The following is a 24,676-nucleotide window of genomic DNA, read 5'->3' on the forward strand; positions in this document are numbered from 1 at the left end:
GTGACCATAGTGAAGCTTACCGCCAATTTGTGACAGTGCTCTGGCTGCCATAGTACCGAAGGTCTGCTCCTTACCAGCAGCAATATCACCAAGAATACCAATGTTTTCAGAGAAAATATATTCACGAGCACCTAAGATAGCAACTGGAGATTTCTTGAACTCTGACTGACCGAAATGCTCATAAGGCGACTGATTTGAAACAGCATATTCTTCAAATTCACCAAGAACGTTACGGATCTTAAGACACTCTTCGAGGTAATTGTCCTGATATGTTGTGAGCTGATGCATAATTATCATACCCACAAAAGAATACTCACCTGATTGGCATCGATAAGCTGGAGGTATTCACCGCGGTAGAAAATCATTGCATGGTTTTGATTGTCCGATTTACCATCACCGAGAATTGGGTTACCTGGTAGCTCGACACGGAACTTAGGACGACGTTTACCATCAGGCATAATTTCCGAGTGACCGTCAATCAGCGCTGAGAACATACGTGGTTCAGCACCCTCCTTTCTTGGTGGCTCTTCGTCGATGTATGCGATCTGGAGGTCTGGATAAGCGCGCAAAACAAACTCTGCATTCTCTTGCTCCTCCTTATTGAATTTGGAGTATCTTTGCATAGAGATAATGAATTTGAATTTACGTCTGGACATGTACTCCAATTCACGTTCCAATCTGTCAGTGTTACCACCAAAGAGCTGTACCACCTCTGGGTTCTCAACACGGTAGAGTAACTTGATTGCCTTGCTGTAATTCATAAATCCGGAAATGGTACGGTAGAGAGTTTGAGCTCTAAGTGATGCCCAGATACGGGTACGCAGTGTGTACTCTGGTGCTGCACTCTTGAAACCAATGCAGTAAAAAGGCAAATCGTCTGTCTTCTTTGGCGTGTCTTTTTCGTCTTGTGATGGCGATCCACCGAATGGATAGCTACCGGGACCACCATATGCTGCCGATTCTTCTGCCAATATCTTAGTGTCTTTCACGAAGTTATCCCACTCCACTGGGTGCAATTGCTTAAGGTACTCAAGCATTGTAACCCTTGTGTTGGTATCTTCTTCACGAATAATTTCTCTAAGAGATAACAGAATCTTTTCGGAGTAGTGCGGAACCAAGACCGTGAAAGTTGGCATTGCATCGACTGGTAGAGGTTCAGGGATAGAAGTAGTCAATGACTGAGAGAAGAAAGAGATACGACGCTCGGCTTCTGAGCCCGGTGGGAAGAACTCCGCCTTGAGACCGCGGTCCTCCTGGCTGATGAAGAAGGCTGGTGCTCTAAGTGTGCGCTTGCCATCATGTTCTGACGGAACTTGGTGGTAGAGAAGCTTTTGGACGTGGTCGATCGAAAGCAGGTGCTCACGATACATAGATATAATGATTGCGTTCCACACTTGCGATACCAGCACCTTAGGTTTGTATTTGACTTCCATGTCAGCTGTAGCGAGCAACTTGGCGTAAATACGCTTAGGAAGGCGCTGGAAGATATCTTTCCAAGGCGTCCAGATGGATAGACCGAGTGCGAATGAACGCGCAACAGAGAATACGGATGACCAGATGACATACCATAGGTACTGTGGGACTGTTAGAATTAAAGCGTTGCATGTACATCCAACTCACAGTGTCTAAGAAGAAAAGACTCAAGTCCATGATAAACATGATTGTCAGGGTAAATGCAGCTTGGTTGGTACACAAAGCATCACCAAAGAGCTTATCATTGCAATTTTGAATCTTCATTCCAACCATGACAGCCAATGGATCCTTGAACGAGAGCGTCAAGAAGAAGTACGACTCAGTGAACTTGCATCCAAAGACCAAAACCCAGAGAAGGAGTGAGGTGACACGTGCGCTGGCGGAGAGAGATGGATAGGATGCAGTGAATGTTTGACTGGCAGCGTACTTTCTATTGTTACCGCTAACTCTGTCACCGAGAATACGACCAGAAGGAACGATACCGAAAAAGACAGTGACCAAAACAGAGAAGGCGAACTGACAAATAGAAAGAATTAAAGCTTTCCTAGTTTCTCTGTCGTAACCAGCAATGTAGATGGTTGGTCCCACACAACCAGCCAAGCAAATGATCAGGAAGACAAGCTTGCGGGAGAGATTCGACGCGTTGTGCCAAGTAGTAGGAATAAAGATAAGTTCAGCGAGAGTAGCGCCAAGCATAATAACGGTTGCGACACCACCACCGAGAGCGGTAGCAGACCACTGCATTGGCTTGGTTGGAGCAGGGTCACCATAACGACGGTATACGTTTGGAGCGTTCCAAGCAGTAAAGTACCAAAAGACAGCAATGTGAGCGATCCAAATACGATTAAAGTTGACCAACAAGTGAAAGAAGGATCTGGATTCCTTGAAAGTCTTGAAGAAAACGGCATACCAGTCAATCTTGTCAAACTTTAGGAAACGTTGGGCTGGAGGGATGTCGACTAATCGAGTCTTATCACTGAGAACAATCCTGTTAATACCTTCAGGGTACCAGAAGAGCTGATTAATATCGTCGTAACCAATAATTTTTTCGTGGTCCTGTTCACGCTTAACAAACTTTCCATCGACAATCTCGTATCCCTGGTCACGATAATATCTGTAGAGGGGCTTGATAACGGCGCGAAGGTATAGGCCTTCTGGAACAGGGTCTGTTCTGCTCTGACACTCAGGGGAACGATAGTAATCGTCTGCGCACTTGAAGATGAAACAAACGCATTCAGGCATGAAACGAACGTTACCAGCTTCACCCCAGCAGAGAAGGTATAATGCGATTTGACGAAGTCTGTCGTAGGGTGACATGTTGTTCATTGCCTCGCGCCAGCGGCTCTTGGCAGATTCAAGAGATTTCTGACCAGCTGACATGAGTTTAGGCTTCTTACCCTTAGGGAAGGGGAAGGTGCCCAAGTTGGATTGACCAATTGCATCGTCGAGATCGAGTTGAGCAGCAAAGTACCATTTGCGGTAGTTGGCGTGCTCACCACCGATGTAATCGGCGTGGAGAGTGGTCAAAGCCTGGTCAGGACTCATTCTCGAAGACCTAGAATCGAGCTGAATCATGAGGTGGTCGAAGAGATTCCTCGAGGAATCGCGCTGAAAACCGAATTTATTGGTCAAATCGATGAAAATATCTTCGATTTCTTCTTTGGACATTGGGATTTGATTTTCAACGGTCCAGCTCGGGTAAGGCTCACGGGGCCTCTGTTCGCGAAAACTGGGGTGAGGACCACCGAGAAAAGAAGGGGAACTGGTACCAGAGTTGTAGGCGTTTTTGTTGTTCATGAGGGAGTCGGTGGAGGCACCAAAACTGTTGTCAGGTCTGCGGGCTGAGGAAAGTGTGAGGGCTATAGAGTCATAAAAAGACGGAATACTCACGGTAATCCCAATCAGGCTCGTTGAAAGGATCGTCTAGCTCATCGATTGAGTGGTTATGCTGAGCGTGGTTGCTGTAATGCTGACCGTTGTAGGCCATATTTGCAGTCAGATTGAGAAAAGGTATAAATTAAGCTAAAATGATAAAATCAAGTATTTCTTGATTATTTTATTTTTAACTCTTGGTGGTTTCCTGTAAAGGCTGCGACACGCTAAATTCCAAGCAGAGAGGGGCGCGGAGATGAACTAATTTGGAAGGTTAGACGGGTGAAACGCGGAAAACGCAATAGACGAATGTACGCAATGGGTAAATTAATTTTTATATTGTATATTATATTCGTTTATACATTCCATCACATTTTTGTAATAATGAGGTACTTATGAAAATATTCACTAAAGCGTTGCCTCGTATACGCGTTCATTGGAGTACATTAAGGGTGTCTTAGGTGTTCCGCGGACATGTAAAGAACCGTGCCTTGTTATCTAGCAACATCTCCTAGAATCAGTGAGGTCATTCAACGCACGGGCCAAGGTACTGAGGATTGAAATAAATAGGGTTATAATGGGTGGAGGGGTCGTGTGAGTTGAATGGTGGTGATTAAAGTGTGGAATTTCTATTATTCGTCTGGATCTCTCCATGTCTGGTGTTCTGAGATTGATGTGATATTCACCGTATATAATCTCGCAGTCAGTGCATACAGACGCAGTCATCAAGTGCGGTTAGTGCATCCAAGAAGAACACAATGAATTTACGAATATATTTTATTAATTGCTTGTTTCTTGCTCACTGATTCCAATTTTTTGTTACTCCCCTTCATTCCAGTCATCGTAGCTGCGCTGCTTCCTTCTCCCAGCCATTGTCAAATACCCACGAGATGGATCGCCATCTCCCAGCGCCCACTCCTGCGCCATACCCGTCTAAGCCCGCCATCTCCCACTCTACCAGCTCCCGCGCAAACTCCCACCGCAACAAAGTCAGGAAGAGAGTACGCGCTAATTCTCCATTGAGCAAGAGGTACGGCGCTGGGACTGCCCCAGACAACGATGGCTATCCTGACTGCGATAGCGTTGGCAACGATGTCGTTACGTGTTACCCGAGTACAGATACCTCACTCACCTCTGGTGATTATTCTAAAATCATCTGGAATCCAAATCTGCCCCAGTTGTCGGTTCTTATTTCTGTTTATCCCCCCATCTAACTTCCATCCAGCACTGAAAACGGCAATCTCGATATTTATCTCTTTTCTGCCGATACCGAGCAAGTCGTTGAAAGCTGGCAAGATGTCCCCAATCAGCGTGGCTCTCAGCCTATTCACCCTGGTGATAATTGGTGGTCTCCTATCGATGACAGCTGGGGTCCTTACGATGCTCAGGATCCTTCTCAGTGGTCTGACACTACCCGCGACTGGACTTATTACGCCGTTCTCAAGCCAGCGGGTCAGTCTCTTGATGGCGGTGAAGAGCACCAGGCCACTTTCACTGCTGTCCAAACGGCGCCTTTACAAAATCTCGTTCAATCTTCTTCATCTTCCTCATTCTCTCTAGCCAGTTCCAGGTCAAGTGTTTCTAGTGTTTCTACCGTTTCTTCGGCGTCTACAGCTTTCACTGCGTCCATGTCCGATCCTTCCTTTGCTTCCAGCGTTTCCACAGCCTCTACAGCCTCTACAGCCTCCATGTCCGGCTCTGACCAATCCAGTGCGGCCACTGCACTTGCAACGGAGTCCATTATATCGTCAGTCTCAAGTGTTTCTTCGGCCTCTTTAGCCAGTCTATCGTCGATATCCGCGTCCGACAGCGAGCGCTATTCATCGATAACCCAGTCCAACCTATCCACCCAGTCGGTGTTGTCGACGGCAGCGTCCAACAGTCTGCTCACAACGACAAACTCAAACGGCGACAAAATTACATCTTCAGTGAGGGTGACGCCCACGGGCGTGCTGCAGAACCAGAGCGCCGATGATGATTTCCCAGCATGGGCGATTGCGGTGATAGTAGTGCTCGGCGTACTAGCGCTGCTCGGAATTGCGGGTGGAATGTATCTGCTAGCGCGACACTGGCGGAGCGCACGTGGTGCAGCTGCCGCCACTGCTGCGGAGGCGGGTGGAGCGGCTGGCGGGGCTGCTGGTGCTGGTGCGGGTGAGGGTTCTGCAGCTGCTGGTGCTGCTGGTTTAGGTGCTGGTGCCGGCGCAGCGGCTGCAGGCGCCGGTGCACGGTCTAGTGGTGCTTCTTCGGAGAACGGAAATGCAAACGGGGCGGATAGAGAAGGCCCCATTACGTCTAATGAGGCTGCTGCTATGGCCGATGCTTTCAGACAAGCACTCCGATCGCCTGGCTTTGACGCTGGGGCGGCTGGAGTGGCTGCTGGTGAAGGTGCGTCGGGATTACAGCAGAATTCTGCAGCGAGACAGCCGGAAGTGGTACATGGCTCTGAAGCGTCGCACTAGCCTACAACCACTTATAGCCACTTATAGCAACTTGACATGACTTAATTTATTTGTAATATGGACACTAACTTGGTCTAATGAATTTATATATACCTTTGTTAGTTACCGCGATGGCTCACAATGATGCGTGGATCAGCGATGCGTTTTTAACTCATTTAGGCGTTGCAGATGGGAAAATGGTCGAATACGCTAAGGATATTGCATCCACTGCCAAATCAACAGAATCCCTCTACTCCAAACTGACCAGCCTCGGTTTCCCAGCTGGCGCAGATGTTTCCAATTTCGCTGCCCATCTCTACAGTGCAGTGCCCAAGAAATCAAAGCACAAGCATTCATTCAATTTGCACGAATCAAGGGACTCTAGGAAAAAGAAGGAGCGACTCGCCGTTGATCAAAACTCGCAAAGATACGGTCTTCTCTTGGAAGATGACAACGACGACAACGGCAACACTCCCAGCACCTCCAATCTCCCATCTAAGAAAAGAGACAAAAAATCAAAGGATAAGCGATCTTTTAGAAGGAGAGATGACGACGACGCTTGGAAGAGCGATGACGAGGATAAATCCCGAAAGCGTGCGAGAGATATCTCCCCATCTCCTCCCCAAGGTGGAATAGATGACAATATTGAAGACGAGGATGCTAAGGAGAGAAGATTGGTTGAAGAGGATGCTCGAGAGCGTGATGAATTCGCCGAGCGTATGAAAGACAAAGACCGAGACCGCACCAAGAAGCTCGTCGAAGATCGCACCAATGACAGCGAGACAGTGCTACGAAGGAAGCTCGCCGACGATAAAGACGCGCGCAAAGAAGCTATGCCTGATCTCCGTCTCCGTTCGCGCCAGGAATACCTCACTAAGCGTGAAATGCAGCAGTTGGAATTACTTAAGAAGAGCATCGCTGATGAAGAGTCCATGTTTGCTGGGGTGGCCATGTCCAGGCAAGAAATTGAGGAACTAGATCGCAAGAAGGCTGCACTCGCACTCGCTGAAGAACGTCTCAGGATTGATGACAAAGTTGACGGTTACATGCTCCCAGATGACTATATCACCGAGCAAGGTAAAATCGATTCCAAGAAGAAGAATAACGTTTTATATGCACGCTATGAGGAGGGCAAGAAGGGTCAGGATCCTTCTGAGTTTGTTACTGATGTCGATCAGTGGGAGAAAGAGCAAACTGATAAGGCTCAGCTCACTACCGGTGCCCAAGACAGAGAAGTGACTGTAGACGATTATGACTTTGTCTTTGATGAGTCCCAGACAATCAAGTTTATCGCCGATTCCACCCTCTCAGGCAACAAGAGACAGACAACCGAACAAGCTCAGATGGAGGCTTCCATACAGGAGGCTGAAAATAGAGCAAAGTCCATCGATCAAGTCAGGAAGTCTCTCCCTATCTATGATTACAGGGGCGATATACTACAGGCTGTCCAAGACCATCCCGTGCTTATCGTCTGTGCAGAGACAGGATCTGGAAAGACCACTCAACTCACCCAATACCTCCATGAAGCGGGATACACTAAGAATGGACGTAAAATTGGATGTACGCAGCCTAGACGTGTCGCTGCAATGTCTGTTGCTGCCAGAGTGGCTGAGGAGATGGGTAGCAAGGTTGGATATGATGTCGGATATTCTATTCGGTTTGAAGACATGACGACTGACAAAACTATGATTAAGTACCTCACTGATGGTATGCTTCTTAGGGAATTCCTCACTGAACCTGATCTCGCTAGCTACTCGGCTCTCATCATTGACGAGGCGCATGAACGTACACTCTCGACTGACATTTTGTTCGGCTTGGTGAAAGACATTGCTAGATACAGACCTGATCTTAGGCTATTGATATCTTCCGCGACGATGGATGCCGAGAAATTTAGCGAGTATTTTGATGACGCACCGGTCTTCTATGGTGAGTCAGCTTCAGAAGAGATTGAGTCGGTAACTGATACGGCTGCAGTACCCGGGCGTCGCTACCCGATCGATATTCACTACACACCGCAACCCGAAGCCAACTACCTACATGCGGCGGTGACAACGGTGTTTCAAATTCACACTACGCAACCGCGGGGCGATATTCTCGTCTTTTTGACTGGTCAGGACGAGATTGAAGCTGCGGCGGAGAATATACAGGAGACAGCGCGTGTGCTTGGCGACAGGATACCTGAGCTGCTCGTGTGTCCCATCTACGCAAACTTACCTTCAGAAATGCAGGCTAAGATATTCGAGCCGACGCCGCAAGGTGCACGCAAGGTGGTGCTTGCAACTAACATTGCCGAGACGTCTATCACGATTGATGGTGTCGTTTTCGTCATTGACCCCGGTTTCGTTAAGCAAAACGCTTATAACCCCCGCACTGGCATGAGCAGCCTGATCGTAACGCCGTGCTCTCGTGCAGCTGCTAAACAGCGCGCTGGACGTGCCGGTCGTGTTGGCCCGGGTAAATGTTTCCGCCTCTACACCAAATGGGCACACAATAACGAGCTCGACGAGAGCACTGTGCCGGAAATTCAACGCACTAATCTGGGCATGGTCGTGCTTATGCTGAAGAGTTTGGGTATTAACGATCTTATCGGGTTCGATTTTATGGATCCTCCGCCAGGAGAGACTATCATAAAGGCACTCGAGATGCTCTATGCACTTGGCGCACTCAATAGCAAGGGAGAGCTAACTAAGATGGGTAGAAGAATGGCGGAGTTTCCGGTCGACCCTATGCTGAGCAAGAGCATATTAGCGAGTGAGGGCTACGGGTGCACGGATGAGGTGCTCAGTATAATCGCTATGCTTTCCGAGTCTGCCTCTCTGTTTTTCCGCCCTAAGGATAAGAAGATGCATGCAGACAAAGCTAGACAGAACTTCATCAAGCCTGGTGGAGACCACTTTACGCTGCTGAATGTATGGCAGCAGTGGGCCGATACCGGATTTAGTCAGCAGTGGTGTTACGAGAACTATGTGCAGTACAAGGTGCTCTGTCGGGTGCGAGATATTCGAGATCAATTGGCAGGACTGTGCGAGAGGGTGGAGCTCTTTGTCGAGAGCAGCGTGAAGGCTGACGATATCATACCCATCCAGAAGGCCATCCTGAGCGGCTACTTTTACAACACCGCGCGGATGGACAAGGGAGGCGGGTCGTATAGGACGCTGAAAAGTAGGTGTAAGAGTTTTCTTTTGCGCAAACTCGCTAACCACGCCCTATCAGCCAACCAGACTGTGCATATACACCCGACTAGCTCGGCATTCAACATGCAGCCGCCACCTCGACACATGCTCTTCTACGAGCTCGTACTCACTTCGAAAGAGTATATGCGACAGATAATGCCTATCCAGTCCAGCTGGCTGGCAGAAGTCGCACCGCACTACTTCACGTCGCAAGACCTCCAGGACCTTAACACGAGCAACAGGAAAATGCCCAAAGCGGTAGGGAAGTAGCGGTGACTGTATTGATTATGTAAAAACAAATATAATATATGCCGCACATGCCAATATTTACTTGTTTTGGCCGAACCATCATCCATTAATGGCCGATCAACAACCACCACACGAAGGACACGAAGGACACGATGATCCAATGGGGGATTTCGACAGGACGGTGATAGTGCATCTCGACCACTTCTTTGCGAATGCAGATGAGAACGGGCAAGGGCAAGGGCGTGGGCATACGCATACGCACACGCACGAAAGGCACAGCGACGACGGCAGCAACCAGGAGAACGGTGACGGGGTTGATGAACGTAGCGAACGCAACCCAGAAGGTGTGGGAGGAGTGCACACCACACACCACACACCACTAACAGACATACCAGAACGCAGAGACAGCCCGTTCCCGCGCCCGCTTATACCTGTCCAGATACTTTTATCGTCATTCATGGCAGCGCTGCGAGCGCGCAATGGCGGTGGTGGTGGCGTGGCTGGTGTGGATGGCGCGAACGGCGGTGCTGGTGCGAATGCGAATGCAAATACTAACGGTAATGCGAACGGGGGTCCACCTGAATTGACGGGAATGGGTTTCCGTATCGAACGCAGTCCGCTGCCTGCAGAACACCCACTGCGCCAGCACCTCAGCCATTTGCGGGGGCAGGAGGGGCATGGTAGTGATACAGCGCACTCTCCACACCCAAATTACACTCAAACTCAAAATGGCGGCGGTGAGATGGGCGAGCGCAGCAGCCTCCTCGAACGCATCGAGGAGCTGCATAGCAGGAACCCCTACGGCGAAAATGCTTCCCGCCTCCCGCCACCGTTTACTATTACTATCAATTTCCCTATCGCGGGCGGACTGCATAGCGAGAAGAAGGCTGATCCCGCTCGCGCTGAAACCATCCTTGGCGCTCTGCCGAAGCTGCATAAGGGCGTGACGAGACGTATGAGCAGAGTCGGCGTCGAGACTACGTGTGGCGTCTGTCTCGATAGCCTCAATGCCAAAGCTCCACTACAGAAGGCGGAGAATAGTGCGGGTGCAGAGGGTGGCGAGAATAGGGAGAATAGGGAGAGCGGCACGAGTGAAACAAATACTACTTGCAGCACTCCCTCTCCAGAAGATGAAGCAAAACGCGAAGAAGAAATCGTCGCTCTGCCATGCTCGCACGTGTTCCACTCTAACTGCTTAAGACCGTGGTTCGCACTGCACACGCTCTGTCCGATGTGTCGCTTCGATCTCGATCCCGAGTCAATGACCATGTCGACGCCGCCGCCAGAAGAGAGAGGAAGGGAGGGCGAGGACAACCCTTTTGTCAGCATCATCGAACGTCTCGTGAGAGGTAATAGAGAACGGGCACCGGCACCAGAAGAAACCAACAACGGCGGCCGAGCTGAAAGTGCAGCTGCGTCAGGCAGGAGCAGTCGTCATCACCCCTATGCTCGCGTGAGGTCGGCCGGTGAAGGCGGCAGTCGCGATAGCCGCCCCGCTCGCAACACTCGCTCGGCAACTGCTGCTGCTGCGACGGCCGCTTCGCTCGATGAAACACACACACAAACACAAACACACTCACATTCACACACTCAGCGTCCACCACCACCCCCAAAGAAGTTTGAAATACCAAAGGCTGGACGCTCGCTCGAGGATATTCTAATTAAGCGTGAGAGAGAGAATGGACTGCGGTGCGATATGAAGGAGTGCAAACTGGGCCCGACGGATGAGTCAGAAAGGCTCGAAACGGCAGATATGCTGTCTATAGGTGGAGCAGAGAAACCAGTCTGCTCACACTTCCTTCACTCTCATTGCTATCACCTCGCCAATGGGAACTGTAGATATTATAACCCGGCGCACACACATCAAGACGGCTGCGTATTGTCGAGATGTCCTATATGTAAGACAATTGGGAGTGTGGAGAAGCATGAGCTGGTACATTAAACAACGATATCACGATATCACAAAGCTTGAACAGCCATTTGGATAACGAATAACGACATTTCTTGATAAATTTTAACAGCATTTGTATTGTGATATAGCTATCAAACCTAATTTTTGTGATGAACTCAGTTACGTCAATTGGGCCAGAACTCTCGAGGCCAATGGCTCGCATAAAACCGCCTCGATTCGCTGCATATCTTAAGCTTGCAAATGACCTTCAGCCTTTTGCGGTTCTTGTCCTTTACGCACCTCCACCACCACAAGACACAACGACAGAAGAAAATGGGGAACAAGTCGTCGAAGCTACCGCCACAGGATCTCGAATCGCTGACCAAAGACACTTACTTTGACAGGAGGGAGATTAAGCAGTGGTGCGTTGGATTGCACATGTAATTTGTTTCTAACCCTCATTTCGCAGGTACAGGGGATTCCACAAGGACTGTCCGAGTGGCGAGCTCGACGAGCGCAGCTTTGCAGAAATCTACAAGCAATTCTTTCCATTCGGCGACCCTTCCAGCTTCTCGAAGCATGTTTTCAAGGTATTTGATACTGATCGTAACGGGCGAATCAATTTCAAAGAGTGTGAGTCGCAGGCGTTCGTGGCGCATTGGTGCACTCGCTCACACCCCTCGCAGTCCTCTCCGCCCTATCTGTCACTAGCAGGGGCAAGCTCGACGAGAAACTGAAATGGGCTTTCCAGCTGTACGATATAGACGACGATGGTACGATAACGTATGACGTGAGTGTACGATGCTTAACGTCCCTGCGCTGCTAATTCAACGCAGGAAATGCTCACTATCGTGCGGTCTATCTACCTCATGTCAGGCACTATCGTAAAACTACCTGAAGATGAAAACACTCCCGAGAAACGCGTCAGCAAGATATTCGCTGCTATGGATAAGGATAAGAACAGCTCACTCGATTATAACGAGTTTGTTGAGGGTTCTAAGAAAGATGAAACTATCTTGCAGGCTCTGAGCTTATACGATGGCCTGGTTTGATCGTTTCTTGATCACTGAGCAATTCACGAACGTCATTATAGATACTTTGAACGATTCCATCCCTCTTCTCTCTAGCGCGAACAATTTGATCTCTTCTGTAACTTACCTGGTATCCATTATTACGTGTTCTTTTATGTCTTTAATGCAGTGCTGGCATTGTTTTTTTTTAAGCTGGTATTCGTTCTTACGTGTCACGAGGATATTCAGGTACTATCTCTGACGACAACTTACCGAGACAGAAGCGAGCGGGAAGTGAGTTGCGGGCAGGGTGCTATGGAAGCAATTGAGCTCTATTTTTGCTTAAATGACGCTCAAATCCCATTACAATGTCACATGCATCGCCTCTCAGGGAAAATTGGCCTGCGCAGTCGATTTTCGAAGAAACATTCGCAAAAGGCAGGTGACGGACAAGCATAAATATATCAGGTCTTTTATAAAAGACACAGTTGCTTCAATTGCCACCGTTCTAGCGTTCTTGGCTTCGGTGATATCACCGAAAGTAGAGCATATGATACAGTGGCAAAACAAAGTGAGCTCGTAAATGAGACAGGAGAAGACATGTACCGTAAACTACAATACATGCATCTCATATGATCTTGTACTGCACCAGTGCGGATGCGCCGAAAACCACCGGAAATCTCCCTTATCTAATTTTTAATTTTGATGCGTTAAGAAGAGCGTCACTTGCGCGCGCCTTTCTTTAACACACTTTACAAACACAGAAATGGTAAGTTGACGATCGTTCCCTTGGTATCCGTGCAGGCTGCCCGCCTCGCTACTCGTGCGGCTCGCCTCCTCCATTCTTCGCTTGGGGCCGGCGGAAGATCGCCGCAGGCGGTCGTTTGAGCAAGCAGAGTGAATGGAAGCGAGGAACACAATTGGCGGCTGTCGATTTGCCGTGCACTGTGCCGTAGCGTCTCTCGGTTGTTGCATGAGTCATTTATTGCGCAACCCCGGAAAAAGGTTCCGCTATTCTGCCGGCAATTCTAGCACCACCGTAGCTAAGCACTACCTGGAATTTAATCCAGCAGCCATAGCTTGGCGGCTTCTGCATGGATACCAACATCTGAAGCATTCACTAACATCACGTAGGCCCCACCAGCAGAACCAGAATTCGAGCAAGCTCTTCACGAGGTCGAAAGCACTTTGGCTCCTCTCTTTGAAAAGCAGCCGGAGTACAAGAAGGCTCTCAAAGTGATCCAAGTCCCAGAACGTGTCATCCAATTCCGCGTTCCATGGGAGAACGACAACGGTGAAGTTGAAGTCAATATCGGTTACAGAGTCCAATTCAACTCTGCTCTCGGTCCATACAAGGTGTGTTGATAGATGAAAATTTGCATCATTACCTAACACTCAGTCCCAGGGTGGCTTGAGATTGCACGAAACTGTCAACCTTTCCATCTTGAAGTTCCTTGGATTCGAACAGATCTTCAAAAACGCCTTAACTGGCTTGCAGCTTGGTGGTGGCAAGGGTGGTTCCTGCTTTTCGCCAAAGGGCCGCTCGGAAAATGAAATCCGCCGTTTCTGTCAGTCCTTCATGACTGAATTGTCAAAGCACATTGGTCAAGACACTGATGTTCCAGCTGGTGACATTGGTACCACTGGTCGTGAAGTAGGCTACATGTTCGGCCAATACAAGAGACTCCGTAACGAGTTCACCGGTATTCTCACCGGTAAGGCTCTCGCATGGGGTGGATCCCTTATCAGACCAGAAGCCACTGGTTACGGTGTTGTCTACTATGTTGTTGAAATGCTCAAGTACTTTAACGAGACTGTTAAGGGCAAGCGTACCCTCGTTTCTGGCTCCGGTAACGTCGCTCAATACGCTGCACTCAAGGTCATTGAGCTCGGTGGCTCGGTCCACTCTCTCTCCGACTCAAGGGGCACCGTCATCTCTGCAAGTGGATTCACTCCAGACGAAATTTTCGAAATTCAAGACCTCAAGGCCAAATTTGGTTACCTTAACGACTGGGTTAAGTCGAAAGGTGATAAATTCGTTTACCACGCCGGTGCACGTCCATGGACTCTTGTCGACAAGGTTGACATTGCGCTTCCATCTGCCACCCAAAATGAGGTCTCTGGCGATGAAGCCAAGGCACTCATCAAGGCAGGTTGCAGAATTGTCGCTGAAGGATCAAACATGGGCTCAACACAAGAGGCCATCGATGTCTACGAGTCAACCCTTCAAACCGACAAGCCATTGTGGTATGGTCCAGGTAAGGCTGCCAACTCTGGTGGTGTTGCTGTGTCTGGTCTCGAAATGGCTCAAAACTCAGCAAGAATCCAATGGACTGCTCAAGATGTTGATGCTCGTCTCGAAATCATCATGAAGGAGTGCTTCCAGAACTGCTTTGAAGTCGGTCAGAAGTATGGTGCTGGTAGGGGTTACCCATCCCTCGTCACCGGTGCCAACATTGCTGGATTCTTGAAGGTTGCTGATGCTATGAAGTCTCACGGTGACTGGTACTAAGCGTGCGATGTTATGTTGCCATTTTCCACTTCGTTTCTTTCTGTTCGTTTTTACTTACCCTTACACACTCACTGTAAACGCATAAATACTCTTGTGAAATTATGTCTTTGTTTGTGTCTGATATGTATGAGTGAGGCTGATTTGGTATAATAGCACTGATGAAATAAGGAGGTATTAATGAGATAACTTGGTAGTTTGAAAAATTGCTGTTTCATGCAGTGCGAATCGACTCTTGGTAACACAGTTGCTCATATAGCCTTGCAATTCACTTAGAACGTGAACATATCGACAGGAATGGTCAATAGGTCCACTTTAAGAAAACGCTTCTCTAATAAAACATTCAAACTCAACTCACAATTCCCCCCAAATATCACCGACTGATATCAACATCAGCCCAACCTTGGCACAGTAGATTGACTTTTAGAAATCTTCAAATAAAAATACTTAATTGATAGCCCTAGATAAAAACACGCTCTAATGACTAGATTTGCTGCCATTGAGTCGCTATGGCGCCTTGTGGGCTCTTCGGAAGCTGCAATCCGGCATCACCCCTAAGCCGCCAATACCCGAGTAAAGCATGATAAATATCCATTAACTGCTGTATTAATGGGAAGCACTAATACGTAAACGTCTCCGGTACAGCATGTGCCCTACTCATATGAATTTTCACTATCCACAGCTTACTTGGTAAAATCACCAAAAAAGAAAAAGAAAAACACGCAGCAAACATCTGGGAAATAAGAATCATCAATTAGCGTTAAATGTACATTTACTGTAAGAGTACTTGAAGCGTGTAATGTGTTTTGCCTTTGTGAAATAAGGCGAAACTTAATGGCCAGCGACGGTGTGAGCGTTCTTGTTGCCGTTGAATTCGACCTTTCCGAGAGATTCGAAGATAGCTTGCTTGTGAGCGTTAGCGTTAGTTCCTGCGTCTTTTGACTGTTGAGATGTGAGCAAGGTGTCTAGATAACAAACCCCACATACGACGTGAGCAGCGCTGGCGTGGGCTTTAGAGCCAGTGTGGATTGAGCGGGTGAATTGGGCGATGAATCTTGTACTGAACATTTGTTTTGTAGCTGCGGTGGTTCAGGACAAGTTCCATATCGGGCTCTTTATCTTCCCCACACTATCGCACCCCAACGAATTAATCGAGAATCGTATGACCGTTGCTTTTCATTTAAACAAACAAACCCGAGCAAATAAGTAGACATATTGTGATATGCGGAGTGTGAATTTAGGTATGCGCTGCAAGACTAAGTTTGATTTGTTTTTGTGGGTGAAAATCTTCCCAGGACCACGCAGCACAAGGCTAAAAAGAGAGTAAACGTGATTAATAGATGCTGATAGCCTATCTATACACTTCCCACTCTTTGTCTCCAACATTTCTCATCACTGGCACTCGCGCCTCAGACGCGTAAAACGACTTCATTAACGATCAAAATGTGAGAGATAAAATTAGTACAGCGGGCTTAAATTTATAAGAAAACCAGGGCTTCTATATTGGGAGATGACCCGCAGCTGGAGACAGACTTGAAGGCACAGCGCGTCGAGGTCTTCTCAGCATTCCTCGATAATGAAGTGGGTTTGCGAGGGCTAGAGCGCGTACACGGCGTTGACGCATTCACAGCAATCACCAACATACAATTACAGAGAAGAGGTTAAGAAAATGCTTAGACAAGGCCAGCAACGCTTGATCGTTAACATCGACGATCTGCGTGACTACAGGAGAGACTATGCAGATGGATTACTCAAGACACCTAACGATTTCTTCCCTGCGCTGGAAGATGCCCTGCACGGCGTAATCCAAGTAGTCCACAATCCAGACACAGACGATATCACCAACAAATCTTATTACTGTGGATTGAGAGGTTCTTTCGGTGATAATCATGTGAATCCACGTACTCTACGCGCTATGCATATTGGCAATATGATTTCTTTGGAGGGTATAGTTACGAGATGTGAGCGACGACTTTTCGTCCACACAAGATGACTCACACATACACAGGCTCGCTTGTTCGCCCAAAAATGTTAAAGAGCGTTCATTATTGCCCCACTACGCAAGAATTTCACTCTAGAGAGTACAGAGACGCTCAAATGCTTGGTAGCGCTCCTATAACGACTTCAGTGATTCCAACGACGGATGATTCCAACAACCCACTACAAACTGAGTTCGGTTTCTCCACTTTCAAAGATCAGCAAATGATTTCAATCCAAGAAATGCCAGAAAGAGCTCCGGCAGGTCAACTTCCACGCAGCATCGACGTACAAATGTATGACGATATGGTCGATAAAGTTAAACCAGGCGACAGAATACAGCTTGTTGGTGTCTATAGAGCTATCTCTGGTGGTGCTGGTACATCAGCCACCGTGAAGACAGTCTTGCTCTCCAACAACGCCATTTTGCTATCTTCTAAAGCTGGTGGTGGTATTGCACAGATGATGATCACAGATAGCGATGTTAGACAAATCAACAAACTATCAAAGCGTAAGAATATATTCAATCTCCTCTCCCAATCTCTCGCTCCGTCTATCTACGGTCATGATTATATCAAAAAGGCCATCTTGTTGCTCTTGTTAGGAGGACAGGAGAAAAATTTGGACAACGGTACACATATTCGTGGTGATATCAACATCCTCATGGTCGGTGATCCATCAACCGCCAAATCTCAGATGCTCAGATTTGTTCTCAACACTGCGCCACTCGCAATCGCAACCACCGGTAGAGGATCATCTGGCGTTGGTTTAACAGCAGCTGTCAACACTGACAAAGAAACTGGTGAACGTAGACTAGAAGCTGGAGCGATGGTTCTCGCAGATCGCGGTGCCGTGTGTATTGATGAGTTTGACAAGATGAGCGATGTTGACAGAGTTGCTATTCACGAAGTTATGGAGCAGCAAACAGTGACTATCGCCAAAGCTGGTATACACACCTCATTGAATGCTAGATGCTCAGTTGTTGCAGCTGCTAATCCTATTTACGGCCAGTATGACGTACACAAGGATCCACACAGAAACATAGCTCTCCCAGACTCACTTCTATCACGTTTCGATTTGTTATTCATTGTTACTGATGATGTTGACGAGGAGCGCGATAGATTAATGTCGGAGCACGTATTGCGTATGCACAGATACCTCCAGCCAGGAGTTGAAGAAGGTACTCCAGCAGTAGACAATCTCGACCAGGCGTTGGATGTTGGTACACAAGCAGAAGAAGCAGTCGTTGAGACGCAACCATTTGAGAAGTTTAACCCACTGTTGCATGCTGGTGTCACTACCACTGTAGGCAAGGGCAAAAATAAACGTAAGGAAGTACTGTCGATCAACTTTGTGAAGAAATACGTTCAGTATGCAAAGAATAGAATCACGCCCCAGTTAACCAAAACTGCTTCAGAATATATCGTCGATGTCTACGCTGGATTGAGAAACGATGACCAGGCAGCCAACACACGTCGCACTACTCCATTAACTGCACGTACATTGGAGACGCTCATTCGTTTAGCTACCGGCCACGCCAAATCAAGACTATCGCAGACTGTCGATGAGGTTGATGCACAAGCAGCAGAGGAGATACTCAGGTTCGCCTTGTTCAAGGAAGTGATCCGAACGACCAAGAGCAAAGGAGGCAAGAGTGATGGAAAGAAGAAGCGTAAGCTCAACACTGGTAGTGGAGCAGTACCAAGCGATTCAGAAATGGATGAGGACGACGGAGAAGCTGGCGATGGAGATGCTAGTGAGGATAGCGATGATGACGATGATGATAAGGAGCAGATGCAGCAAGAAGGGAATGATGAAAACGATGCTGCTGAAGCTGCTGCTATGCTTGATAATTCTATGATGGACACCTCGATGAACTTTGACGGCGGCGCTAGCACGAGAGCAACTCCTGCTCCTAGTGTGCCGCCTCGCTCTCGAGCACAGACTGTCGAGCAGGCGACACCTGCACCTGGGCAAACTTCTGCTTCTGGTGGTGATGAACTCAATCCACAGCGTGTCGCCCTTTTCAAAACCAACTTTGCTAACGCTTTGCAGTCGACATTCGACGGTGAAGAGGCTGTTGGTGTCGAAGATGCCGTACAAGAAGTCAATAAGGGTCTCGGTACGGATGCATTGTTCGGTTCTACAGAAGCATTGAAGGTTCTCGAACAAATGAACACGGAGAACGATATGTGAGTGGAGTTTAATAGAGATCCAGGGCGTACTGACATCAATTGCAGCATGTTATCCGGTGGCATAATCTACAAAATCTAGGCAACATAATTTATACCAATTAAAGTGCATGTATTTATAATTAAGTCCGGTTATTATTATGTAGTCGTCTCGTCATTAGTAGAAGAAGGAAGCATGAAGATTAGTTAGAACTGTGTGAAAATAGACTGCATTTGTATGAGTGAGTAACTAAGGAGCGATGGACAATCACTTACGCTACGAAATAAAATGGCACAGCACATAATAAAACAAATGTGGTTATCCAAACCAGCCATAATGAAACGCCATAATGAACAGTCACACCCAAAGCGTCTGTTTTGTTGTTCAGTGAAAATTTGCATGATCGACCAACTTACCACCATTTACGTCTCTCATTTTGACAATAACAGCTGTGAGGATTGAAGAGCCGACTGTGACGGTCAAGAAAGCAAGCAAACAAAAAACGCCTGCGAAAGAGATAGTATAGCGTATGGGGATCAAACCAGCAAACAGAGCAACGCCTGTGAAAATTGCTGACAAGAAGATAAGCCAATATCCAGCAGCGCTATATTCCCTCAGATAGTCGCTAGACGTGAAGGTGGATTGTGATGTTTCGAAGTGTTGTCTGACAGCATCTTTGAGGTTTTCTGGCGTGTCTTCAATAATGTAAGTGTAAGGATCCAATCTAGAAATGAAATGTGAGTCTGCGTCTCTTGCCAACTCGCAAACTCCATCTCTCCTATCCTCGATTGTGCCACAGTAAGAGTACTGACCAAAGTAGTACTCCTGTCTCACACCCAGACTCTGTCCAAGAGCAGCTTCCGAGTCATTTGCGTATAGTGTCTATTTCGGCTTTGTGATTAGTCGTGGAGATTATACGTGTGTGACATCACCACTCACTGATACGTCGAGTTCGCCGTTTTGGATGCTGAGCTGTTGGCCTAAAGATGATGTGTCTACTGAGATATACTTGAGCGCAGACGGCACCAAGTCAGTGCTAATAGCGCTAATGTTTACGAATATGAGAAGTACGCCGCTTGACAAGGTCAAAAGGACATAAATGAGGATTGAGATGAGCTTCAACGCTAAACCCATTTTAATGATTATTGATTGTGTTGTATTCGCTACGTTTAGATTCTTGGTTCTACTTCTTGCGCTTTCAAGTCTTATAACACTAAATTAAAATTTCACACAAGGTGCAGTGATGATAGTAGACGAGCTAGAGCGTGATCAAGTATTTGTAAAGCATTTGAAATTTATTCCAAGTTTGAAACATATCTTTATTGGTTTCCGTATCTCATTCCTTTTCGGGTCTGCTATGTCAAGCTCTGAATTTGCTATGAAAATTTGAGCGTGTAATCGTTTGCAGCACAAATCTTGACTATTCTCAAATGCTGCTTCCGATAATGACTCATCCTTTATAAAATCAAGCATGCGTTTTATCCCAACACACTGTCTCATAATGCACGTCTTCTCTCCTCTGAAAATTTGCTCACCAAATTATTAGCTGAAATACATAGATTAGGAAACAAAGATCACTATCAAATTAAGATATCATGAGAAAGACTTTTATTTAAAGAAATCACTACCAAGTCTCATATCCACCGCTGACTTTCACATCAGATCCTTGAACGAAGCTGCTGGCTGAGGACAGTAACCACACAGCTGCACCACGTAGCTCATGACTGTAAAAGTGGTTAGTTACGGTCATTATCAATGTATCAAGAACTCACTGTATACCAAGACGCTGCATGGGTGATCCACTCTCCCACTTCTCTTTCAATCCAGGATTCTGCGCAAACACAGCTTCCGTCATATTGGTTGAGAAATGACCAGGCGAGATGCAATTCACTCTGATATCGTCCGGACCAAGCTCTGCAGCCATTGAACGAGCCATCTGGAGAACAGCACTTTTAGCACTATTGTAGCCAACCCAATGTTGATCGCGGTTTGTTATAGATCCACTCATACTGGCTATCATAGCGATCGAGCCTGTTTGCTTGTACTTCTTCATCTGCCTAGCTACGCCTTGACTTGTGTAGAGAACACCGCCAGCATTGATTCGCATAATTCTCTCGAATGCTTCAGAGGGATAATCACTGCAGTCGTAGGTCTCTAGAATTGCCGCAGCGCATACAGCTCCATTGATACCGCCTTCCTCTTCGCCTATTTTGTCACAGAGAGCGAAGACAGCTTTCTGATCAGAAACATCGATTTGGTGGTATATTAAGCGACTTCCGAGCGCGCTGACGTAGTCTTGCACAGCTTTAAATGTCGTGTTAGGGGATGCTGCCATGTCGAACACATGCACGTTTGCACCAGCTTCACAAAGCGATTGTGCAATCTCTAAACCGAGACCGCCTGCTCCTCCAGATACAACTGTACACTTTGATCGAGTTAGATCTGAATTCAAGTTAAACCAATTTGACTCACTTTGCCCTCTAGTGAAAATTCGTTGAAAATATCCCTCGTGGCTTCGCGTTTGCCTTGAGCGTGCTGCAAAGCAGCTTCATTACCAATAACACGACCACCGGGCAGCCTGCCTTTAGCATTAGGGGCTGATGGAGCGTGTGTGAATGGGGAGGGTATCGGTGTCTTAAGTACTGCTGAGCTTTTGAAGGTGCGAGTGGGCTTGAAACTTCTGTTATTTCTGAATGCTCTTGTTAAGATCATAGTTAAGTGATAAAGCGTTCGCTGCGGTGTGGAAGCGTCTTATACTCTCAGATCACACCGGCCGGTCATATGAACAATCGGGCCATTCTGGAGAAATGTTGAATGATTTCAAAAACCTTTGAATCTAAGTAGTAGAATTAGTGAGAATACTGGAAGAACAAAGCGATTGCTTCGTCCATGTCGTCTGTTTGGCGTGTTGTCGGCGCTGCGGTGAAATGGTGGCGGAGGTGGCTAAATAGAGTTGTAATTGAGTTTTACATGAGAACTTAAAATATTATCCAATTGTCGTTGATTTTTGATCGGATTAAAACAGTGAAACTCTTGCCGACAAGCCACCAAGGAATTTCAAGGAATTTCAAATTATCTTCAACTCAATGGCAAGAACAGTATTGATCACTGGATGTAGTCAAGGTTAGCTCAACTATTGCCCTCTAATATTTCTGGCATTCCTAACACTCTATTAGATGGCATCGGTGAATCGCTCGCTATAAGCTTCCAAAGAGCAAATTGCGAGGTTATAGCCACCGCTAGAGATGCCTGCAAAATGAAAAGACTCGCGGAATCTGGAATCAGAACGCTGGAAATCGATATATCCAGTGACGACAGTGTAAACGCTGCTGTTCAGAAGCTCGCAGAAGAAAATATATCCATAGATATACTCGTAAATAACGCCGGTATAATAAACAACGGGCCTTTGGTTGAAACTTCCTTAGATACCGCCCAGAAGGTTATCAACACCAACGTCATCGGCTCCTTCCGTCTCACAAAGGCGCTCGTACCCTCTATGATTAAGTCAAAAGAAGGCCTCGTTATAAATGTCAGCTCTGTCGTAGGCGAAGTTCCTCTTCCTTTCGGTGGTTTTTACGCTATAAGCAAATCAGCCTTGAATACCCTTTCAACAGTCTTGCGTACAGAGCTAGAACCATTCAATATCAAAGTCATGGTCCTCGAGCCAGGCGCTGTGAAGAGCAACATTGCGAATAATCACCTTCCATACACTGCTTCCGAGGCATCTCCGTACCATCCTATTAAAGACTTGATTGCAAACAGATTGCAACTCTCTCAAATACACTCAACAGCGCCTGGAAGAGAAGCCTTTGCCGATGACGTCGTTCGATACGCTCTCAAAAGGTCACCACCAAAGCTTCTCATCACAGGAGGCAAAGCGTGGCTCTTCAAGATACTCACAAAGTTACCCTCGTCTCTTGTGCAATGGCTTTTTTCATATAGATTCGGCTTGAAAAAGCTCAAGAACATTGTATCTACTCAGCGCAAGACCAATTGAAATGCTTTGTAATATATCACTAAATACACTCTATAGCAAGATAAATAGGAATGGTTTGAGGTGAGACTGATGTCATCGTCAGTACTTCCATCTCTGAGTATTTTTATGTGGGAATGCAGAGAGTATATAGTTGAATTTGATGCGATAAAATTGCTTGGAGAATCGTAAACTTTGTTTACCAGCTAAAGAAAATGTCCTTGTAAATCAATGGAATGAAAATAGTTGAAAGCAAACAACCCATAATGATAAAATAGATGAATCCATACTTGTAGAATACTCTTCTCCGCTCCATCTGGATCTTGCGTGAGTAAAGCGGTGGTCTGATCTGCTTGGATGGTTTAAGCCAGAACAATGCGATCGAATGTATCCTGTCAAATCCTGGTATAAGTGTTGGAATTGCGAGTATGAGGAATAAAATGTGACATGTCAGAAAGTCAGCCGTGAAGAGCGAGCATTCTGCAATCTTTGCGAAGAATTCTCTCAGTGGATGCGTCATAATATGCTGACCTAGCCCCGTGTACCACCATTTACCGCTCCACCAAGCTCTGTTTGTCTCATCATTCTTGATTTCCCTGCTAAGGAAGGTGGCTATTATTGACTTAACGAATGCTCTTTGAATCGCCATTGAAGTAATGATACCGAGGATGGTTGAACTTCCTCTCCAGTTTTCCAAAAACCATAAATATTCAAATGTGGCAATCTGACCAAGCACCGCAAATGCATGAACAGTTGCAGCCACCATAGCTGGATATTTTTGCCAAAGTCCAGTCAGCTTCCTCCCGTAAAAGAATGACAGCATAAACCCAGTGAGTAGTACCATCGCATTAAGAAGAAGTGGAATAAACGTAACGTGGAGTATTCTGATGAGCATGCTTGGCTTAACGACGTACTCATTGTTGATGGAATTCATGAACATGTAAGCTATGACGAAAATCAGGGCCATAAAACACGGCCAGATTATCTCCGAGAACAACACCACCTGCCAACCTGCCTTGGCGCTGTCATCCAAGTATTTTTCAGATGGTAGACCCAGTATCTTTTTCCGATAACCTGTAACACGAGTACGTGACATCCTACAGAAACTGATCCATGAGTTGGCATGGGTCTTTGAATTGCCTCTCGACATCCAGTGGAGGAATTCTCTATAATCTATGATAAAATCATATAAAGAAAATTGATGAGGGTTGAATGCAAATGGTGCAAGTCTAAAAAATGAATCAATATTGCGAAGAGGTTGAATAACTTCAAGCACTCACGCCAATGCCAATCCAGAAAACAAGAAGTATAATAGATGCGGAACCCACATCGTAAGCGATATGAAAGTAAGCATCAGCAGCGTTCGCATACCCATGTATATACTAGGACCAGCAAATCGCGAGAAAAGTAAAGGAAATGATATTCTGGTAGTAGCGAAACCACGTCCGGTGGCAATATATCTCGCACCACCGAATGTTAACGATGTAACAATCTGTTTAACGGTTAGAAAACTCAACTATGTGGAAAATACCTACAGAGTGACGATAGATTTGTGTTGAAAACACCTCGAAAACTGGGGAAAGTGATAAAAATTGCTTTGTCAACCTGATAAACGCCTTCCATGCACCTCTATCCATGAGCTCGTGCATAAACAGCGGCAGGAAAGCAATCATGAAGACCAAAAAGATGGAAACGATCGTACGCTTGATCCATTCATAAACCGGGTAAAGATTGTAGCAACCAGGCTGCCCACCCACGTAATCTCCATTTTCATCGTGTTTGCAGTCTTCTAGTGTCGCATTCAGCGTACCAAGGAATACCACTAAGGTTACATCAGTAAATATAATGAACGAGAGCGGAAATCCACTTACTTGTTACTGTAATTATTTGTACGGAAAATATAACTAGTGTGTTGTTTACGTGGAAACCACCATGACCG

The 24,676-nt window shown here is 46.7% G+C and overlaps 10 protein-coding genes across 10 annotated transcripts; 6 read left to right on the forward strand and 4 right to left on the reverse strand.

The window, feature by feature from the left end:
* Positions 1-4,235: 4,235 nt before the first annotated feature.
* Positions 4,236-5,804, forward strand: J056_003219 (uncharacterized protein; the record flags this gene model as incomplete). Its single annotated transcript, XM_009272196.1, has 2 exons — positions 4,236-4,525; positions 4,571-5,804. 2 exons carry the CDS (start codon positions 4,236-4,238, stop codon positions 5,802-5,804), a joined length of 1,524 nt encoding a protein of 507 aa, XP_009270471.1.
* Positions 5,805-5,914: 110 nt separating this feature from the next.
* Positions 5,915-9,226, forward strand: J056_003220 (Pre-mRNA-splicing factor ATP-dependent RNA helicase-like protein cdc28; the record flags this gene model as incomplete). The annotated part of the gene is made up of 2 exons (XM_009272197.1): positions 5,915-8,945; positions 8,997-9,226. The coding sequence occupies 2 exons, from the start codon at positions 5,915-5,917 to the stop codon at positions 9,224-9,226; spliced, it is 3,261 nt and encodes a 1,086-aa protein (XP_009270472.1).
* Positions 9,227-9,314: 88 nt separating this feature from the next.
* Positions 9,315-11,147, forward strand: J056_003221 (E3 ubiquitin-protein ligase; the record flags this gene model as incomplete). Its single annotated transcript, XM_009272198.1, has 1 exon — positions 9,315-11,147. The coding sequence occupies one exon, from the start codon at positions 9,315-9,317 to the stop codon at positions 11,145-11,147; it is 1,833 nt and encodes a 610-aa protein (XP_009270473.1).
* A 282-nt stretch (positions 11,148-11,429) lies between these two features.
* Positions 11,430-14,618, forward strand: J056_003222 (NADP-specific glutamate dehydrogenase; the record flags this gene model as incomplete). The annotated part of the gene is made up of 6 exons (XM_009272199.1): positions 11,430-11,518; positions 11,566-11,729; positions 11,783-11,886; positions 11,933-12,142; positions 13,241-13,462; positions 13,512-14,618. The coding sequence occupies 6 exons, from the start codon at positions 11,430-11,432 to the stop codon at positions 14,616-14,618; spliced, it is 1,896 nt and encodes a 631-aa protein (XP_009270474.1).
* Positions 14,619-15,446: 828 nt separating this feature from the next.
* On the reverse strand, positions 15,447-15,683 carry J056_003223 (uncharacterized protein; the record flags this gene model as incomplete). The annotated part of the gene is made up of 2 exons (XM_009272200.1): positions 15,447-15,557; positions 15,603-15,683. 2 exons carry the CDS (start codon positions 15,681-15,683, stop codon positions 15,447-15,449), a joined length of 192 nt encoding a protein of 63 aa, XP_009270475.1.
* A 154-nt stretch (positions 15,684-15,837) lies between these two features.
* J056_003224 (DNA replication licensing factor mcm3) lies at positions 15,838-18,866 on the forward strand (the record flags this gene model as incomplete). The annotated part of the gene is made up of 5 exons (XM_009272201.1): positions 15,838-15,890; positions 16,109-16,196; positions 16,246-16,576; positions 16,624-18,784; positions 18,833-18,866. The coding sequence occupies 5 exons, from the start codon at positions 15,838-15,840 to the stop codon at positions 18,864-18,866; spliced, it is 2,667 nt and encodes an 888-aa protein (XP_009270476.1).
* Positions 18,867-18,966: 100 nt separating this feature from the next.
* J056_003225 (uncharacterized protein) lies at positions 18,967-19,898 on the reverse strand (the record flags this gene model as incomplete). The annotated part of the gene is made up of 4 exons (XM_009272202.1): positions 18,967-18,976; positions 19,040-19,136; positions 19,181-19,646; positions 19,704-19,898. The coding sequence occupies 4 exons, from the start codon at positions 19,896-19,898 to the stop codon at positions 18,967-18,969; spliced, it is 768 nt and encodes a 255-aa protein (XP_009270477.1).
* A 490-nt stretch (positions 19,899-20,388) lies between these two features.
* Positions 20,389-21,476, reverse strand: J056_003226 (D-arabinitol 2-dehydrogenase; the record flags this gene model as incomplete). The annotated part of the gene is made up of 3 exons (XM_009272203.1): positions 20,389-20,488; positions 20,537-21,189; positions 21,237-21,476. 3 exons carry the CDS (start codon positions 21,474-21,476, stop codon positions 20,389-20,391), a joined length of 993 nt encoding a protein of 330 aa, XP_009270478.1.
* Positions 21,477-21,850: 374 nt separating this feature from the next.
* On the forward strand, positions 21,851-22,761 carry J056_003227 (NADPH-dependent 1-acyldihydroxyacetone phosphate reductase; the record flags this gene model as incomplete). The annotated part of the gene is made up of 2 exons (XM_009272204.1): positions 21,851-21,887; positions 21,941-22,761. 2 exons carry the CDS (start codon positions 21,851-21,853, stop codon positions 22,759-22,761), a joined length of 858 nt encoding a protein of 285 aa, XP_009270479.1.
* A 175-nt stretch (positions 22,762-22,936) lies between these two features.
* J056_003228 (1,3-beta-glucan synthase component FKS1) lies at positions 22,937-24,410 on the reverse strand (the record flags this gene model as incomplete). The annotated part of the gene is made up of 3 exons (XM_009272205.1): positions 22,937-23,966; positions 24,018-24,229; positions 24,273-24,410. 3 exons carry the CDS (start codon positions 24,408-24,410, stop codon positions 22,937-22,939), a joined length of 1,380 nt encoding a protein of 459 aa, XP_009270480.1.
* Positions 24,411-24,676: the final 266 nt, after the last annotated feature.

The sequence above is a fragment of the Wallemia ichthyophaga genome, assembly GCF_000400465.1.
Source record: "Wallemia ichthyophaga EXF-994 unplaced genomic scaffold scaffold33, whole genome shotgun sequence".
Classification (NCBI taxonomy): domain Eukaryota; kingdom Fungi; phylum Basidiomycota; class Wallemiomycetes; order Wallemiales; family Wallemiaceae; genus Wallemia; species Wallemia ichthyophaga.